This window comes from Theropithecus gelada, chromosome 5 (assembly GCF_003255815.1).
Source record: "Theropithecus gelada isolate Dixy chromosome 5, Tgel_1.0, whole genome shotgun sequence".
Taxonomy (NCBI): domain Eukaryota; kingdom Metazoa; phylum Chordata; class Mammalia; order Primates; family Cercopithecidae; genus Theropithecus; species Theropithecus gelada.
In genome coordinates, this window is record NC_037672.1 from 112,415,628 (window position 1) to 112,436,679 (window position 21,052).

The 21,052-nt window shown below is 34.0% G+C and overlaps 1 protein-coding gene across 1 annotated transcript in view; it reads right to left on the reverse strand.

Annotated features, from left to right (window-relative positions):
* LOC112624831 (bifunctional heparan sulfate N-deacetylase/N-sulfotransferase 4) overlaps positions 1-21,052 on the reverse strand; it is a 301,958-nt gene that overhangs the window by 36,286 nt on the left and 244,620 nt on the right. The window contains exon 8 of the mRNA XM_025385855.1: positions 5,926-6,108. Coding sequence (XP_025241640.1) covers positions 5,926-6,108 — 183 coding nt within the window. The remainder of the gene's footprint in view (positions 1-5,925; positions 6,109-21,052) is intronic.

The window sequence follows — 21,052 nt, forward strand, 5'->3', positions numbered from 1 at the left end:
CGGCTCACTGCAACCTCCACCTCCCGGATTCAAGTGATTCTCCTGCCTCAGCCTCCCAAGTAGCTGGGACCGCAGGCACACGCCACCAGGCCTGGCTAATTTTTGTAGTTTTAGTAGACACAGAATTTGACCATATTGGCCAGGTTAGTCTCGAACTCTTGAGTTTGTGATCTGCCTGCCTCGGTCTCCCAAAGTGCTGGGTTTACAGGAGTGAGCTGCTGCACCCGGCCAGTTCTATCTTTAAACTAATGAGTGTGTACTTTTGAATGTAATCCCTTATGTTATTATTTATGTTTTAATGAATATCCTGGCAGGGAAAAGAAAGCCAACTCAATAAAATGAACTCTATTTTTAAACTCTTATGAATCAGTTGTTCTAATATAGTACTATTCACTCATATATGACATCGAATTTATCAAATGTTTCTGTAAGGCACAAACAAAAAATTCAGTTTCCTTTTTCATTATTATACTTGGATTAAATGCTCAAATATATTTTATGATGATTTTAATTTAGAAAGTATTGTCGCTTTATTTTATTTTTAAGGGAGCTATCTGCAAGTAATTTTTTTATGACTGAACCTCAATAAGTGGTTTGTGTGGGGAATTTGATACTTGACAAGAACATGTTTGCAATTGATTACCAGGGAAAACAATCCAAAACTTAAGTCATCATTTTTGGATGTCAGAGTGTCTGACAGCCTCATACAATCAAAATGTGGCTTCAGTATAAATTAAAGAATCAAAATCATGAGAAATTATTGCCATCTTTGGTGGAGGAGATATTCCTGAAAGCTATAGAACTTACTATTGCTAAGTTAGGAAGAAAAAGATAACATGGCAAAATATAAATTTAAATTTTGATTAGGAAAAAATATTTAAGATAATAATGAAATCTGTCCTCTCTCATCTGTGATGTGATAAAAACTACACTGACTTAATTTCACTGAAAAGACTAAAAGATGAATGAATTAAAGTGAAAAGTGCTATTACAGAACTCCTATTCCTCAGCAATGGGGGTAATTAGTCACAGATCACTCTTTCGTTATTCTCAGTCTCACTCACTCCTACTTCGAAGGTCTTGCTTTTCACAACCATGAAGCTCTTCTGGGCTTCCCTTTCTCATAGGTAGATTATTGTCCTATCTTCAGCACCTCCCTATTCTTCCCTGTCCTGAGAAAAGGCTTCTGGTGTAATCTTCATTGATCAACATTTTTAAAAGTCACTTCACTCTCAACTTCAGAGCCTAGAGCTTGTTGTACCTAATCGCCTACCAAATTCAAATTACACTGGCAGCATTCAAAGCTTCCCCCACTGACTTGTACCTGCTTCTATAGGTTACTTAATATTACATCGCAATTTACTATCTAAGAAACAGATGTACCACTTTTATTGTTCTTTGTACACACAGCCCTTTGCTTTTGGTTATTCTTTAATGATATTTTGAAGACAGTGGCTATTGTACTATGCTAGGTTCCAGGGTGCAAATATGAACCAACAATGTCTCATTCTTCAAGGTTTGCAGGAACAGGTATATGACAGGCAATACCTTGTGGTAAGTGCAGTAATATAATTATAAATAAGTTATAGGGTGGTAAAAAGAGAAATAAATATCAAGACAAAATTGTAACACTATTTTGTTCACATAACAAGCAGTTATTGTGGCTTATAAGTTCCATGAAGGCAAGAACTTTCTTTTGATTATGTAGGTACTTCAAAAGCATAGGTTGACTAACTGTCAGCTCCTTCTAAAGTAAGGAGTTATCCCTGACATTTCATTCGACATAGAGAGTTGATGATAATAGTATATTTGCTTTTTCAATTGTAAAACCACCATCTTTTGGCTGAAGTTACCCTGGAGAAGGAGTCAGAAAGCCTAGGCTTTTGTCCTGACTTGTTCCTAATAAGCCATGTGACTTAGAACAAGGCATTTCACTTCACTGTGTGTCATCCATTTTCTCTCTACAATGAATAGGTTGAGCTAGATGTCCCTAATTTCTCATTCTACTCTTACAGTCTTTAATTCTCTGTGTCAGCATTCCTTCATTGCTTCAACAGACACATACTAATAAAACCTATAGTGTGTAAGCCACTAGATCTTAAGATTTGTTTATGTCACAGTTATTCAAATTTCATCATTTCTAAGCTGAGGCTGGATGTCTTGACAGCTAGAATCAGCAAAGCGATTAACCATCTAAGATTAGTGCTCTGTGATTTACTTTCCCACTTCTTTAACCCTGGAGACATTGGCATGGAGAGAGAAAACTTCAGCTCTTTGAGCATTCTCCTGGTCACACAGAAAAGCAGGACTCCACATCATGTTTGGCATGTTTGTTGATAGTGAGACTCTGGAGTGATGGAGTGAAGACTGGAACTGAGCTAACCTGACAGTTTGAGAGCTTAAAAGCATCGATTAGTTCATGTGTAAGAATCTGACCTTGTAACTTCCTCCATATTGTGGTTTTGGTTCCTATAATGAGAATTATAGGAAAAAAAAAAGCAAAAAATAAATAAATAAAAAACAAAAACAAAAAAGAAAGAAACCTTATTCTTTCACCAAAATAATAGTGATTATTCTACCAGAATAATAAAGGACATGAATTAATAGACACCAGTGAGTACAATTTTAAGAATCTTACACACTAAGGACTAAACTGACAAGGATACAGTCTGGGGATTCCATTTCATATATGTCCTCAGTACACATTCCCATATTAATCACCTTTGCAAGAATCAACTTTCAGTGAGAGATGAACACAAATGCATTTTGTGCCGTACTTATCAGGCTACCCATTGACAGATATTCATATTGCAGTTTTTAATTAGGTGACAAAGCAGCTTCACATATACGGTAGTTGGTGCTAATGAAAATTTACACGAGGAACCAAAGGAAATTAAATAGATGTGAATATTATCATTTTTCACTTTTTCTTTTATTTGTGGTAACAAGAATGTGTGAATTGAAAAATCTAAAGAAAGATACTGGTTGACTTAGTTTTTTTTTTTTTTTTTTTTTTGAGACGGAGTCTCGCTCTGTGGCCCAGGCTGGAGTGCAGTGGCCAGATCTCAGCTCACTGCAAGCTCCGCCTCCTGGGTTTACGCCATTCTCCTGCCTCAGCCTCCCGAGTAGCTGGGACTACAGGTGCCCGCCACCTCGCCCGGCTAGTTTTTTGTATTTTTTTTAGTAGAGACGGGGTTTCACCGTGTTAGCCAGGATGGTCTCGATCTCCTGACCTCGTGATCCGCCCGTCTCGGCCTCCCAAAGTGCTGGGATTACAGGCTTGAGCCACCGCGCCCGGCCTTGACTTAGTTTTAAACATGAAATATACTGAGTAAGAAGTCACACTGGTAAATGCAAAAAAGCACTTTAATGTTTTATTTTGACACTTTGTAACAATAACAGAAACACACTATATTTATCTATTCTAGCTCTCTAGCATTGTGATCAATGGGCCATAAAAAAACCTACCAATTGATGCTAAGTAAAATAAAACTAAGTTCATATTTTATAGAGAAAAGGGTGACAATGCCTATTTTAAATGGCCTATTATAGATATGAATATGAAAAGAAGAGATAACCACCAGGGAAACAAACTCAGTATTATGCACTTTATTGTTACTTCACAGCTTGAAGATTTTTAGACACGATGTGTTTGGCGAAGTTTATTGGATTTGCTGCAGTAAGTCAACTGTTCTCAAAATCTCATGTATCTGAATAATTCTCTCTTTAACTTAACTACTCTATTTTCTATTCCTTGTTTTTCTTCTTAAATATATTTGAGAATATATGATTTTTAGTTAACAAAAATGTTTGTAACTTTAAAGTTTCAGTGAAAAGTAACCATATAAATAATATAATTCACATAATAGCAAAGGGAGTCTTTCAGTAGGAAAACATTTGCTCATGTATCATTTAAGTACTCTTATAGAAAACTATATTTTGATAATGTGTATAAAAATTCCTAAACGTATATAAACAACAGCAATGATGAAAATTTGTAAACTCTACGTTATCTTTTCTGAGTTATTCTCTCTGTTATGATGAACTTCCTAGGAACTTACCCCTATGATATCATGTGAAATTAAAATTATCAGCACTGGCAAATTATATATAAATATATATTTCTTATATCTTCCAAGAATGATATGATTTCTGAAAGAATAATCCCATACTTTAATTTCTGATTTCCATTTACACCCCTAATCTACCAGCACTGTATTCCATATTTAACAAACCTTCAATCAATACTTAGAATCATCATGTTTTCCAAATCATATTGGAGCTGGCATATCTTTGATTATATTTATTTTTTAAGAAAAGTGTCAATGATATCCAAACATATTAATAAATACAATTATCTTAAAAAGTTCAAACAATATCAAGAAATTCAGTTCATCATTTAAAAAAAACTTTTTCCTTTTTCTACAGATAGAGGAAGAGTAGAGATGGAGCTGGAGGCCATTGAAGGATTCTTTCTATGTAAGCTGTCTAAAATCTTTGTTAATTTGTCTGATTTTTACTATTACTGTACCATAAATATTATAGATATATTTTATATAAACATTTGTGACAAAAGAATTGATTTACCATCAATAATTTATCAATTTTATAAAAGTGTGTGAGATCTTTTGAATAACCACCATTTGTGGGACACATGCTTTGTCTTTATACAATTCTATTTTGTGTGTGGATATATGCTCATAATAATTATGCTTCTATCTATTTATCTGTCTTTCTAAATTGCATATCAAATGGTAGATGGTCAAGTAACTTATTGGAATGGTAAATAGAATGTGTAGTTCAATGTAAACACAAATAGTAAAAAGCTGCTTAATAAATTATCAGAATATAATATGACATATGATAGCAATCAGTTTTAAAGCACATTTGAAACATATGATAGTGAATAATGAGAAATCTCTCCACTGGCTTTAAGAAAAAATGTATTTTGTTCTTTGCATGCCCTAGAACATTTAGCCTTACCTTACACATAACAGATAGACAATGAACATGTGTTGGATGCATTTCTGACAGTGTAGACAGAGAGTGGCATGTAATATGATTTATGAAACAAAGAGAAACAAATAGTCCTGAAGAGAGGGAAAGAGGATGACAAAAAGTCTGTTTCACAGTAATTTCTCATTAATGGTGATGCTACTTTCTCAACCGACTGCTTGGCAGGGGACTATCTGATCTGCTCTCTGCAGCCAGCCTATTGATTTTGTGGGTCGATGTAATCTGATGCATAAAGAGGCAAGAAAATGGGAGGCAACATTGTCCTAGATAACTGCCAAGAATCAGATAGTTTACATTTGATGCATCCAGGCTAAGTGGCCCCATATGAAGTTGAATTATTAGTAAAAACAATCCTAACACTGACAATTCTCTTTTTCAGTAGTTCTACTGTTAGTGAAATATTTGTTACATTTAAAGAAAAGAGAAGACAGGCTTGAGAGATTAACTCTATATGGATACAAGGTAAAATTGCTTTTCCTTTCTTACATACACAATATTGTACATATACATATCAAAGTCTAATTATAAGTCTTAGATTTCCGTGGCTCTAGGTTTTTATTTCTCTAGATATCTACTGTCTAACCATTTTACTGCTAGTTAGTGCTCACACTGCATGCAAATTAAAATGATTAGCTTGGAGGAGACACCAACAATAAAACAACATCTTCAAAGCAAAAATTTTAAACCAACCAAGCAACCAACCAAACAAAAACCCAGAAAAGCAAGCAAAAAATGCAATTTATAAAATAAGCAAAAATTGTTGAGGAAGAGAATAAAACTATTGTATAAAAGAGGATTTGCAGTTAAATTCCGGTTTTAATATGTCCAGCAGAGTTCTTAACACAAATTATACATTCACAAATTGCTAGTTTCTTTCCTTCCACCCCAGGAGAGAATGTTAAATGTTACCTGCCATAGAGGGTCTTTCTGCTCAGGGAAGAGCTCAAAATACTTGTGGGCCAGCTGCACTGGAGGCAGAGTTTGCAATTTCAGGTTGGTCCAGCTCTGCACAAAGTTGGCCAAGTTCACAAAGGTATATAACCCTAGGCGGTCATTTCCATAGTTTGATAAATGGGTCATGAAAATGCTGATCTGAAAGATAAATAAAAATGACCACAAAAATATCATATGCTTAAGCTCAAAGTCAGCAGTACAAGCCCCAGGCAGCACTTCGCCTCACTTTGGAATTTCACAAGAAGTACAATGATCTTTTTAAGTGGAAAGCCACACATTTAATTTTAATCACAAAATAACACTTAAACTAACTTTTAAAATTAAAATTGAAATTGAGAGTGTCATTTCCTCACTGTTCTTCAGAAGCATAGTGTTACTTTGCATCTCACTTTTGCTTATTGTGGAACAAATACCATCAAATTCAATCTAGTAACTTTCAGACCAGTGAAGAACTAATATTAGACCAGTTCTAAAATTAAACAAATTTTCCAGAACTTTTCTGGTGTAGATATGTGTACAGGTTGAAATAGAATCAGACTCAAGAAAATGTGTTTCTTTGTGGTCTTATTAAACAAATTTTATTGCAGTAGAGACTGTAAATGTTTGCACAGAAACTGATTGCATTTAGCCAGAAACTCTTCCCCATTCATTAATCCTTTTACAACTTTTCATACCCCAATATTAACCCTAAAAATATCATGGCATTTCAGTGTTGTTCTTTTGTGTATCATAGACAAAGAAAAAGTGAAATTAGATTACTTGGTATTGAAAGAGCAACCAAAAATTCAAATGTTATTACAGACATTATCTAATATTTAGTTAATTAGGCATTGCAGCAGGGATTTTAAAAAATACTAAATAAAAGAGAAATTGCAAAATTCTGATTTAAATTGCAGAGATTGTTTATGCAACTCATAAAAAAGAGAGTTCATTACTTTGTGACAAGCATAATTTTGTATTTGTTCCTCAATTTCATAATATTTTCAAATTTAATTATCTTAAAAATTCATTTTACTATTTACTGTATTGATCTATATTGTAAATGTTTTATAACAACCCAAATATTATAATGAAATAATTTATTAACTTTATTAGAAATGCAAGGCTAAAATAAGGTTATAAATAATAATATTAGAACAAATGTAACATCTGAAGCTGAACAGAAAAATAATATAGAAGAAAAGTCAAGTGTCTCATGGCTAATATTTTGTATGAAAACTCGCTGACACTTTTTTTAAGGGTTTATGTTTCTTGGTATGGTTATTTGGAAATAAAATGGGTTTGCAGAACTATTCCAATGTTAATTTTATTGACACCTGGTTAGATATTAGCCATGCAATAAAGACTATACGCAGACCTTCTGTTCCCATGATCTAATACGTCACTGGATAATTGTAAATGTCTAAAGAGGAGGTCTTTTATCTTAAAAAATAATAGAAGCATTACCTTGTACCAGAATTTAGAAAATCTACTCTGGCAAGGCGCTGTAAGTTAAAACCCCTCTATGCGTTAAAGACACCTAAACGTTAGTTGATAAAATGGTCTTATTTGAGATTCATATGGAATCATTTAAACAAATACAGGCATATATGTCACTGATCAATATTACACTGACCAATCTGATAGATATCAATTCATTGTTTGAATGCCCTTTTTATTGTAGAAAACACATTCTCTATTATGTCTCATACTAGAATACTGAAAAAAATATCTGAAGGAAACCTGTTAAAATGATCAAAGTCACACCTCATCATGGTTGAAGGTAGAGAAGAGAATGTGGCTTTAATGTCCCTAACTTACATAAAATCATAGCTAAAATTCATATAGTGCTTGCTTACTATGTACTAAGCAGGATTACAAGCCCTTCACATAGATGAAATAATTAAATCCTCTCAACGCTGTTACAGGTAACTACTGCTATTGCCTCCTTTTACAGATGAAGAAAATGAAGCACAGAGCAGTTAAGCAACTTGTTCAAGTTCTACATCTAGTCAGTGGCAGAATAGGAATTTAAACCTAGGCAGCCAGATTCCCAATTCTGACATGTAACTGAAACTTTCGCCAAAACATGTATATACATTGAGTTTGACATCCATCATTTTTTCCTTTTGCCCTTTTCAACAACAACAAAAAAGCAAGACAAAGAACATATTTTTATAGAAGGCAGTAGAAAACTATGTAAGTATTATCTTGGCAGCTTAAAGTTTTTATTTTTCTTTTTACATTAGAATGAAAAAAAATATTTTGGAAACCTTAAATGAAATCTTTTAAGACAGTGAATTATAGCATCTGAGAAAAATATTACTAATAGACTGCAAATTTATCTTTGAAGACAATATCACTGCTATCATATTTCTAGTCCATTTTTTTATCCTTGGAATATATTCAAATATTTTATTTGAATCATCAAAAAAGACAATAGATATTTAAAAAATATTATTTATTTAATTTATCTAGGTAGAAATTTAAGTTAAACCCCTTAAGTTAAGCCTCTTAATCCCTTTACATTTAAGTTAAACCTCTAAATATTAGTTGACAATGATTTTAATTGAGATTCATATGGAATCTCAAGTAAAATTTAAAACATTTAAAAATTTTAAATGATTCCATATGAAGCTCAAGTAAAATCATTGTATCAACTAATATTTAGGGGTTTAACTTAAATTTCTACCTAAATTATATAAACATAACACTGTCCAATGTCAAATTGGCCAATCTCTCACCCTTAAATTCTTTTATCTCAAATAGAAAGTTCCCTCTTGGCGGGACTTAGTTACAGAGTTTCTGTAACATAGCATGGTATCAGTAGTTGATGACCATATAATTGCCACTGTTGTCATGAGAACTTCTTGATAATCACCACAAAATAATATGCATTTGATCCCATTAAGTATGCATTTATCTCATGTCACTGCTGTAATTAAGAAATAAGACAGTGTAAGTAGCATGCTTCAGGATAATTATGGTTTCCCAGGACTGAAAATAGTATGAAAACCAGGCTGCCAGCTAAATGCCTGAAGAAATATAATAATGTCCTAGAAATCTACCACCTGCCCTCTTAGCATTGTTATTTTAAGAAGGAATTGTAAGGCACCTGTGAGAGTCTAAAGTCTGACAAAATTATAAATAAGAATATTACTTTGAGAGTATCGTAAAGAGTATTTTTATATCATAAGCAGATGTATATTATCATTTCGTTAGGGTATTAATATAGACTTTAAAAGATTTTTGTAGCAGAGTGATTTTAAGTCATTTTTCCAGAACATTCTTAGGAGGATAAGCTTTGTTTGATGACCAAAAAAAAAAAAAAAAAAAAAAAAAGGGTAAAACTGAATGCAGGGCAAATGGAAAATCTGTCTTTGAAAGAAAGCAGAGTCTGGAGATATGTGGTTCTAAGCTGAGGCATGCTGCTGCATTTAAATTTTCCTTTACTGAGAATAAAAACAAGCACACTGTCCATATTGGTTGCAATCACTGTTGTATGGGACAACATGTGCACATGCCTTACTGGTTAGAAACAAATTAGTGCTGGTATATGGTCAATTGGTTGCACTTTAAGAAAAACAATTCTGCAAGCACAGCTTAACTGTGCATATCTGGCTTGCTAAAATCACCTATTGTGCAGACAGAGCATTTTAAGAGTTTTAGCATTTCTGGGCAAATGGCTTCTTTAAACAAACAAAATAAAACCTATTTCAGAGAGTGTAAGTGTATAAGACAAATTAAAAATGGATGTTGTTGAGGCATAAATAAGAGAATTCAAAAGACATGTGGTATGAGATAGCAAATAATTTTTCACAGACTTATGTTGCTACTATTTTTTACTGTCTATTTTGTTTTTTTATATATTTATTTTGATTATTATTTTCTTATTGCATATTAAAAATAATCTGTTTCAATAGTGTACTCCCAAAAGTATCATCTGGGGAAAGTATGACAGTACTACATGGATAAAAATGGTTTATATATACAGCGTACTGAACTTTGAAATATTGCCGCTCAGAGATATGCATTGATTCAAACAAGCAGAGCTTCATCTTTCATATGAAAAGGACAGGAAAGGACATCTTGTTCAATGGACGCATTGGAGAATAAGATATTCGGTAAGTGCTAATTTCAGTAGGCCAATTGCAGCAGGCTTTCCAAGAGGGCACCGAGGTCTGGGTGCCATTGCTTCTGTCATCAAGCACTCTGGACTGCCTTTATGTTGTTGTTGGCACTTCTACCTATGTTTCTCCCTCAACTCTCAAGGCTCTCAACTTCATTATAACCAAACATAAAACAAGTCTAAACTTTCTTATCTGTTGTAAAAATATACAAGCAAGCTTATGGGCACGTTCATAGTCTATTCATTAGAAATATAAGCAGTTTTTCATAACCTGATTGTCAGATACAATACATATATTCAAAATTTGGGAAGACATTATCTATGAAATAAATCTGTTTAATGATGTATCTAAAGTTCAAGGAAAAAGGAAGCTTTACGTATTATAATGTATAAATCTTGATGATAGGAAATTGAGTAAATATAATTGAACTTTATGGATAATCCTTAACTGTGGGTAAACATACTGTCATAGGACAAATGGAATGGTGGTAAATAAATTAGGCAACTGGTTATCCCCCTGAGTGTTTAATTAAAAATTATACAATTAATTGTTCTTTTTAACATTTTGTTTTTGTCTTATGAAGCTGCCAATATCCACAATATATGAAGAGAAGAAAAAAGGGAAGATCAAAATAAAAGTGAAAGGTCTTATTTTATCCACAGAATGAAGCATTACTCTCCAAGTTGAGTTAGAATATTTTCACTGCCAAGACCAGAAGAGTTTCCTTGCTTTTCCTACTTGTGTGACAAATAGAATGGTATTGTAAACTGTATGATCACGAATATCAGTAGCCAGAATATATTATACAGCATTTTTAAATTGGAATTAAAAATCATTTTTAGAGCATACATTTTTAGTTAAAGTACACATTGAATATTTGGGTATTTAGTCCTGTGCCTTACAGTGCCTTTAAAAGTCAAATCATTTACAGAATAGTCAGATATTTGGTTCCTAGGGAAAAAAATGCACAATCACAAACACAGAAGGAAACAACAGCGTTGCAGAGCTGTTGGATAGCTGCTTTGCAGAGCAAGGAGAGAGGCACCCTGTTTTAGGGCAGCTTGCTTTGTGCTCATGCTGCAGCACAGTATTTTTCAAGATAGGTATTAAATATTAGCAGGCAGTTTCCATTTTTGCCTCTGTGGCTTTGACAGCGTGCTGCTTTTCAGAATAGTTCAATTGTGTTTAAAAATATGTCCATTAGCTTGTTAAATTATTGATTATGCTTTTAGTTCTCATAAAATGTGAAGGTAGATGGACTATAGGGAAATACATCCCTGATGGCTCATCTGATGGGCTTTGGCATTGTACTCACATTTTTCTTATAAAAGGTAATTTTCTGTCTTTATTTTATTCTAAAAATAGTCTGGAACCACACAAGGGATATTAAGAGTCAGACTAGGCTTAGCATTACTAATATGAGTGCCAATAACACTTCTTGATTTAAACACACATAACTATTGGCAATAATTGTAGGCAACCCAGTCTTAGGCAACTCTTCAGGCCTGGGCAACTAATAACTTGGTAAACGTCAACATCTATGTTCTTAGATATCAAAAGTAAGGAAAGTTTGTCCAAACCTAATATAACTATATTAATCTTTCACTCAATCTAAAAATGGCTCTCAGCTTGTAGTCTACCATTTGGATACATCACTTTGTTTTTTTAAAAACGAAACACTCCAATGAATCATTGATTAATGATTGATCTTAACATATTATGTTGTTGAATGTTAATGTTAATTTACTTATATAACTTTACAAAGTGGTTTTATGTGCACTTTTGTTGTGTTACTAGGAACTAAGAAACTACCTTATTTATGAGAAAAGGAAAGGAGGATCAAGGGTTTCAGGTGGCCTATCTGAGGTTATACAGGGAATTCTAGCAAATCCGGCATTCAAAATAGTCAACAAGCAGATTGCACACTTAATAATTTGTTAAGAGAATAGTTCTTACATTAAGTGTTATTAAGACACACACACACGCGTGTGCGCAAAGCTGGGCATAGGAATTTAGAATCAGTATTCTTTCTTATTCCATGGTTCTCCCAGAACTTTGGTGACAAATTCATCAAACTTCCATCTATTTTCTGTTTCATCTTCTATTATTTTAATTACCTGGCAAATTTTATTTATAACAACTCTATATTGCAACTAATGATATTTCTTCATAAGCTTTTCCTAGAATGGATTAAATCTAAAATATCCCTTACATATTTTTACTTTTTTGGAAATGAAAATAAAATTTGATATTTCAATATGTATATGCACACACATACATTTCAGCTGATTACTGACTCTAGACACTTCAAGATAACAAGTACTGAAGAAAGAAATGATTGTTTCACTTGGAAATATTTTAATTCTCTTGCAGCACTAAAAGCAGATGCCAAGTTTTTTCACAATGGAACATAATAATAGATTTCCACTAAGAAATATGTTCTAAAAATAAAAAGTAACTCTGATCTTCCAATTTCAAAGAGATACACTTTATTAATTTAGGTAGATGTTTCAAGATTTATTCCTCTAAGAACTACATTTAGAAGGAGAAATAGGCCAGGTGCAGTGACTCACGCTTGTAATCCCAGCACTTTGGGAGGCTGACGCTTGCAGATCACCCAAGGTCAGGAGTTCGAGACCACCCTGGCCAACATGGTGAAACCCCGTCTCTACGAAAAATACAAAAAGTAGCCAGGCATGGTAGTGGGTGCCTGTAGTCCCAGCTACTCAGGAGGCTGAGGCAGAAGAATCGCTTGAACGCTGGAGGCAGAGGTTGCAGTGAGCCGAGATCACGCCACTGCATTGCAGCCTGGGTGACAGCAAGACTCTGTCTCAAAAAACAAACAAACAAACAAACAAACAAAATGAGAAGTAAGAGAAAGAGGAGAGGAAAAAGAAAAAATAAAGAAGGAAAGAAAATGGAAGAAAGAAAGAAAGAAAGGAATAAGAGAAAAGCAAGAAGAAAGAAAGAAAGGAAAGAAAGAGAGAAAGAAAGAAAGAAAGAGAGAGAAAGAAAGAAAGAAAGAAAGAAAGAGAAAAAAGAAATGAAAGGAAAAAGGAAGGGAGAAAAGGAAGCGAAGAAAAGCTCCAGAATCAAGCACATCTCACCATGTGTAGGTCAGATGAGCAGTAAAAAGGTTAGGCTACTAAGAATTGTTTAGTTCATGTCTTTAAATCTCCACTTACAATAAACTTCAGTTACTGATCTTTCCACTCAGGCTACTTCCCTAAGCACAGGAGCTCTATTGCTCCATGTGACTTTCATTGTGGTTTCATATAAGATGCACATTATCACAAGCATTTATAATTAATCACTATTCCTAGCTGATGTTGTAACATCCCATATCCTTGACTGTTAAAAGGAAATCTTTTTTTGGGTGTGTGAGAAACTAAGTTTTTGGTTATTAATTTGGAGCAGGCTTCTGAAGAAAATAATAGTAATGAAAGAGTTAAAAAATAAAAAAGGATATTGATTAAAATATTCCAGAAGTTTGTATTTCATAAATCTGAAAATATAAAAAAATCAGACTGCTATAATATTCATATTGTTTTGATTTGCACACAATGGAACAATACAAACATGAAATTTGGAATTAGAATGCCTATGCCTGAGAACTGGCTCTTCATTACTGTATCAATTAACTTCTCTGAATCTCAGACATCTCTATGGCTAAATGAAAACAATAATTTAGTTTACAGGTTTGTTGTGATGCCCAAATGAGTTGAGGTATGCCAAAACATTTTATAAAACGAAAAACATTGTATATTATCACCATGGATATTCAGTTAAAATAAATTTAGAATAATTAATATATCAAATATAATGTAACTTATTTTATTTATATCTAATAGATAATATATTTTGTAAGCAAAACCAGTGTTTCTTTGTTCCTCTGCTGTCATTCGTATATACCAAGGCCTATGATGTTATAATTTCTGGTTAAACCAGAAAATTTTGGATACATGTATACCAGAGTGAAAATGACTAACTTTGATACCTAATAAATGAAATTATTTTGTAGTCTTTGTGTTATTTTTAAGTTTTATTTCATTTTTAATTGATAAATAATAATTGTGTATATTTATGAAGTACAATGTGAAGTTTTGATACATCATTGTGGAATTATCAAATCAAGCTAATTAGCATATCCATTACCTCAAATATTTACCTTTCTTTGTGATTAGTACATTTAAAATCCTCTTTTAGCTATTTTGAAGTATAATATTCATTATTATTCGCTATAGTCCCCAGGCTGTGTAATAAGACACTAAAACTTAATCCTAATACATGCAAGTTTTATCCATCAGAATCACCTCTGACAGCTGCAGTTAAAAATCAATATAGGGCCGGGCGCGGTGGCTCAAGCCTGTAATCCCAGCACTTTGGGAGGCCGAGATGGGCGGATCACGAGGTCAGGAGATCGAGACCATCCTGGCTAACACAGTGAAACTCCATCTCTACTAAAAAAATACAAAAAACTAGCCGGGCTACGTGGCGGGCGCCTGTAGTCCCAGCTACTCCGGAGGCTGAGGCAGGAGATGGCGTAAACCCGGGAGGCGGAGGTTGCAGTGAGCTGAGATCCGGCCACTGCACTCCAGCCTGGGCGACAGAGCCAGACTCCGTCTCAAAAAAAAAAAAAAAAAAAAAATCAATATAGGAAGAGATTGTTAAATGGAATCCTTTGTTTCATTTTTAAAAGTTCAATTAGTAGATTTGAGAAGCAGACACTACTCAAGGGTAGTATGATGAGGTGATGCCTTGTTTTGCCCCTCCTCTACACACCTAAATCAAAGAGCACCCCCATCCGTCTTCCCCATTCCCTTGCCCTTCAGGCTACTCACTACCTGACATATTATGTATTTGTTTGGGTATTTATCGGCTATTCTCTCAGTCTCACGTTACATTTTAATCTCCTTGAATACAGGAACTCTGATGCTGTTGTTTACTGCTGTATCTTCAATGCATAGTAAAATACCTGGCATATAATAGGTATGCAAAAAATATTTGTTGAATGAACAAATAAATCCTTGATAACATACACTTCTTTGCCAGCAGAAAATATGGAGTAATTTAATTGCTTTCCAATTATTCCCCAAGGTCTGAAAACACGAGGGGAGAAACAAAACACTATCCTAAAACCCTGAAAACAGCTGGCATTTAACAGGATACAATGAATTGTTAAATTACATTTTTTATTTGTGTTTTCCATTTCCATTATCAGACTAAATGCAACTGAAGTTCCATTCTGCATCTGATTATTTACCAGTGTCCCAGTTTTCCCATCATAATATTTGGTTAGTGCATTATTAACAAATCAGAACTGTTTTGATTCAAGACTGGCTAGGGTGTAAACACCGATCTTCCTGAATAGAGAAGTTGGGCAGTGACTTTGTCAAAGCAGCAGTAAATAGGGCAGCTGTTCTAACTGAGAACAGAAGGCTCCTGCTATATTTCAGTGAGCAGACACTTTACTCTCCATTTTTCTTGTACATTAATAAAGGCTTAGTCATTAAAAGGCAACACATGCTCACAACCATATAGTTGTTGCATATATTTGTGTTTTGTTTTCTTTTAGTAGGCAAGTCAGAACTGGGATTTTAGATGTCCTGGCAACTGCATTTTAGAATACCCTGATTTTCAACAAAGATCTCCCAATTTTATATGATGGGAGACAACCAAAGGTGCTTTCCATCTGAGTTATTTACCATTACTGTTTTTAAGAGATTAAATCTCCCTTTCAACCATGTTGCAATGATGCCACATAAAAGTCACTGAAGTGCAAATTCATAACCCCAGGAATAATCATGGGCAGTTCAGCCATGGGGTGGAGAAAACATGTCCATTAGTAATCAGTGTAAGCTTCACTGACAGCCTCAAATAGAGTTCAACAGTTTTCAGTGAAGAAAATAATGTCACATTTAGTTATTCAAGCAATCAACCAATTAAGAAACATTTATTAAATGCTTAATAGGTGCCTGACAGTATATAAGAAACTAGAGATATAATACTAAATAAATTATCCATAGTTTTGCCTAAAGATGCTTAGGGTCAAATGGGAATATAAAAAAGAGAACAGCAGATTATGATACAATGTGAAATGGAAATTCTATTGTTCTATAATATCACACAGCTGCTTGGGGCAGGGCACTGATCTAAGACTTGCAGAGGTCTTCTTGAAACAGAAACATGGGAACTAAGGTCTCAAGGAAGAGCAGAGAAACTTAAAGTGAGATGGTGGGTTGGAGTAGGAGTGGGGCTGAGATTATGTATTAGACAGAAACGCATAGTGAAAAGCAATTGGCAACACAGTGCCTTCTAGAAACTAAAAGTTATACAATGTGGTTCATGAAAGGAAAAGAAAGAGACAAGCTCATATAAATCTTTTAAACTGTTGAGGGCTTGGACTTTAATCCTAAGAGCAATAAGGAACCATTGAAGGATTTTGAGTAGGGAGGGATCATAGTCAGATGTGGATTTTACAAATTCTTAGATCTTGACTGTCTTATGAAGAAGAGTGAAGACTGGAGGTGGGGAGTCATTTAGAAGGTTGCTGTAGGTGTATAATTGAGAAGTGGTGACTAATTGAACAGTGACAATGGGAAAGGAGGGAAATTAAACAGATTCGAAATATGTTAAGATATTGAATCTCCAATGATCTGTATTTGATTTGATGTCAGGGATGAAAAAAAAAGAAAAGATCAAAGGGATACTCAGGTTTCTGGCTTAGGTGACTGGATAGAAACTGGAGTAATTTCACCTAAATAGAGAACAATAAAGTGATGAATGAAACAAAAGATTGAGAGGAACAGAAAGCTCAAAATAGTGACTACCAGGAACCACACAGTGAGCTAACAAGGGAGGACAGAAACATGCTGCGGCTGCTCTGAGGGTCCAGATGAGCCCATATAAATTTATACAGCCTCTAATCTGCATGCTATTCTCCAGCAGTACACCAATGAGAAGCCAGTTATAGGTCTGGAGGAAACAGACAGCTGAATTATTCTAGCCTTGAGTATTTGCCAAATAAATGGAATCAAAGAGCAGTGGCATAAGAGACATGTTTGTAATGATTGGAAGACACGGATTGAAATGATCTCCCAATGTGCTTTCTTTACATTAGTAACAGTTTCAATCTTCCAAAATATATTTTTATAATATTTTAAACAACTCAGTATGACTACAAGTAGATCATACTAAAAATATGTTTACATATTGAAGTGTACATTTTAAAGTTTCTACCAAAGTGCATTAGGAAGCATTGACAATTACTTAGACATTTTTCTTTAATTCTACAAAACTCATATACTTTCTGCTCCCTCAAATGTCAAGGGAGTATTCTGATAAGTGACAACAATGAAGGAAGGGATATGCAGTGTGTTGTTTTAAAAGAAGAAAAAAAAGGATCAAAATTTTCTCACACGTTTCCTCTCTTCCCTCTCCTATTAATAATTTAGAAGGATTTTGTTTTTAAGTTTTCCTCTGGATCAAACTTAGCTTTTCATGACAAAACACATGAATTTCTTGTGGATCAGGGTGACACTAGGGAAATTATCTCCACTCGAGTTATTTTGCACATAATTTCAAGCAAGAAGACTCCCCTCAAAGCAAGCGATCTCAATGAGTAAGAGGCTTTATGACATGTGGGCCTTAAGGGGGCAAAAAGAGTTGAGTATACTTGTGCGATAGGATATGGGTAGAAAACATCACTGCTATGATTCCTGAAGAACCACATAGGCCTCCCTGAGAAGTGCAGCATTTGAGTGTCAGCCACACTGGACATATACTTAGTGAACTGGTGTTAACTAGTCAGTCAGTTATTAACAAATAGACTCAACATGGCCAGGGAACAAATTAGTGAGTTTGAAGAGAGGTAAAGAGAAACTTCCCAAACTAAAGTACAAAGAGAAAAAAAAAATAATGAAGAAGACCACAGAAATAAACATACAAGAAGTAAGGGGCAATATCAAAAGTTGTAATATATCTGTAATGCCAGAATAGGAAAAAAGAGAGTGGAGCAGGAGAAAATTTAAAGTAATGACAGCTGAAAATATTCTAAAATTAATGACATAAAGCATATCACAAATCCAGGAAGCTCAGGGAACACCAAGCAGGATAAGTACCAAACAAACATACAAAAACAAACAAACAAACAAACAAAAACACACCTAGAAAGCCAGAGGAAAAAGAAACATTACCTATTGACACACAAGGACAAGAATTACAGGGAATTTTTCATATGAAACCATGCAAGCAATAAGAGAGTGGAATAAAATATTTAAAATGTTAAAAGCTAAAAACTACCAATCTGGAATTCTATATCCAACAAAGTTATTATTCAAAAGAGAATGAGAAATAAATACTCATAGACAAACAAAAAACAGGAATTTCTTTGTCAGTGGACTTGCCCTGAAAAAAGAAAAGTCAGATGAAGCTTTTTAGGCAGAGAAAAATGATACAGTTCAGAAACTTAAATCAACATAAAGAAAGAAAATGTGTTTAAAGGAATAAAGGTAAAATTATATTTTTATTCTTAATCTAAAAGATGACTGTATACAGCAACAAAAGTAATGCATTGGGTGAGTATAGCATACACGTAAGTAAAATGATTAACAGAAATGGCCTAAGAAATGACAAGGAAGCATTGGGGATCCTGAGTTATAAGGGACCTGCACTACAGCACTATCTGGGAAACAGTATACTGTTATTTTAAAGTTGTCTAGGTTAGTTTAAAATGTATATTGTCAACTCTGGGCAATCACTAGAAAGATTAAAATAATATATAATTGATGTGTTAAAAGAAGAGATAAAATGGAATTCTATAAAATGTTCAATTAAAACCAGAAATGTCAAAACAGAAAGAGCAAGAGCAAATGCAAAAAGTAGAAAACAGATACAACCGGTATAAATAATTCAACTGTATCAATAATCACTTTAATCATAAACTGTCTAAATACATAAGTTAAGAAAACAAACAAGATCCAGATATTTGATGTCTATAAGAGTTGTCCCCAACTTTTTTGACACCAAGGACCAAGAAGACAATTTTGACAACTTTTTCATGGATGGTTGGAGTAGGGGGAAGTAGGGAGTGGTTTCGGATGAAACTGTTTCACCTTAGATAATCGGCAGGCATTAGATTCTCATAAGGAGCCCGCAACCTAGATCCCTTGCATGCTCTGTTCCCAATAGGGTTCATGCTCCTATGAGAATCTAATGCCACCACTGATCTGACAGGAGGCATATTTCAGGTTGTAGTGCTAGCTCGCCCCCCACTCACCTACAGGGTTGGGGACCCCTGGTCTGCAAGACACTCCCTACAAAATAAAGACTCATATGAATTAGAAGTCGAGAGTTAGAGAAAGTCATGCCATGCTCACACTGATCAAAAGAATGCCAGGGTGCTTATACTAATTTTAGAAAACCCCGCTTATAATGAGAAAGATTATTATGATAATGAGTACATTTCCTGCCCAGAGCTGACGCTGGACTTTGCGCACTCACTCATCTGTTCATACACACATTATTACGCTCTCATATCGAACTTGAACACACTAACTTGCACACTTATTCACACATGCATGTGTGCACACATACCAACTCCAAGCTGCTGGGGTGGCAGGAAGAGATAGCACTGGGAGGAGAAGAAAAAACTTTATTTGTGTTTATAATTGCAGTTTTTAGCTTGAAACATCTATAATCTTCTTATAACTGAAAACTGCTAGAGAATTATAAATTCTGGCTAAGGGATCTTACAAAATTCCCTACTTTAGAGGAAGTAGGGTTTGTAGCACACGTGAGAGTTCTCAACAAACTTATATACCATATACGTTCTAATAATAGTTCTTTAAGTCTCCACAGTGATGTAGCACCTTTAAAAATGTTTTGTCTAAACATCTCAACAGAAATAATGCTTATATCTATGTCAAAACTTGTTTTAAGAAAGGTTACACCAATATTTACTTCTAATGTTGACTTGAATTAATTTTTAAAAGTATTAATTTCTCATTTGAAAGTGCATTTTTTGTCTTTATTGCCTTTTAGTAAAGAAGTCATAGAAAGCATATGAATGGTTCTGCGGCTTATGCTAAATGAAGCATGTTAGAATAAATCATTTTTTGAAATACATGATCGACACTATCAAAATACATATCACGATGTTTAAAAATAGAGGTATTAAATTTTTGATTAAAGTGAACCAGGCGGCTAAAACGAATTTGGTTTGGAGGCCGACCCTATTTTGAGATAGTAAGCTCAGAGTGGTTTTGCACTTTATATATAAGACGATCTGAGAAACTAAAATTGTTTTCTTCTGTATTTCCCTCCTGTCTGCCTTTTTCCTCTTTTCTACTCTCTTGTATGCTGATATAAATATGGGTTTTGCTAGTCTCAGTCTTTTTATTATACTAGCAAAATGTTCGATAATTTCCGAGTTGTCAAAATCTGATCTGTATGCCAACAGGCTATATTTTTAAATACATGAATAGCATTGTGAACAAAAGTGTTCCTGTCAACTGTCCATTTCCCAGTACTAAAACATCTCCATCCTTGGTTATCTGTCACACAAGTTCTTTGAGATTTGAGTGTTGAACATGTGTCACATGCTGACAGTCTACCATTACAGATTATAGTCTGCTATTATAGATTAAAAAGCATTGTCCATTCACTGCTGCTGGATCTCCTAGAATATTTGGACACAGTAACTCAACAAACAGCTGCAGTAACAAATAATTGCTGAAAGCTAGATTTTGCGTTGACAGAGCACTGATTTTAATAATGACAAATGGTCTCAGAATTCAATGCTTTTTATAATATATTCATGACCTTTCTGGTCCTGAAACAAAGTAATTTGTATGCCTGAAAATTGTTTCTGTGCCTTAATTTGGTGCCCTTATAGATTTCTCATATTTTTATGTCAGTTTATTTGACAAAAAAGTTAAATGTTTTCTTAGTAATATTTTTTCAATGAATGGTCA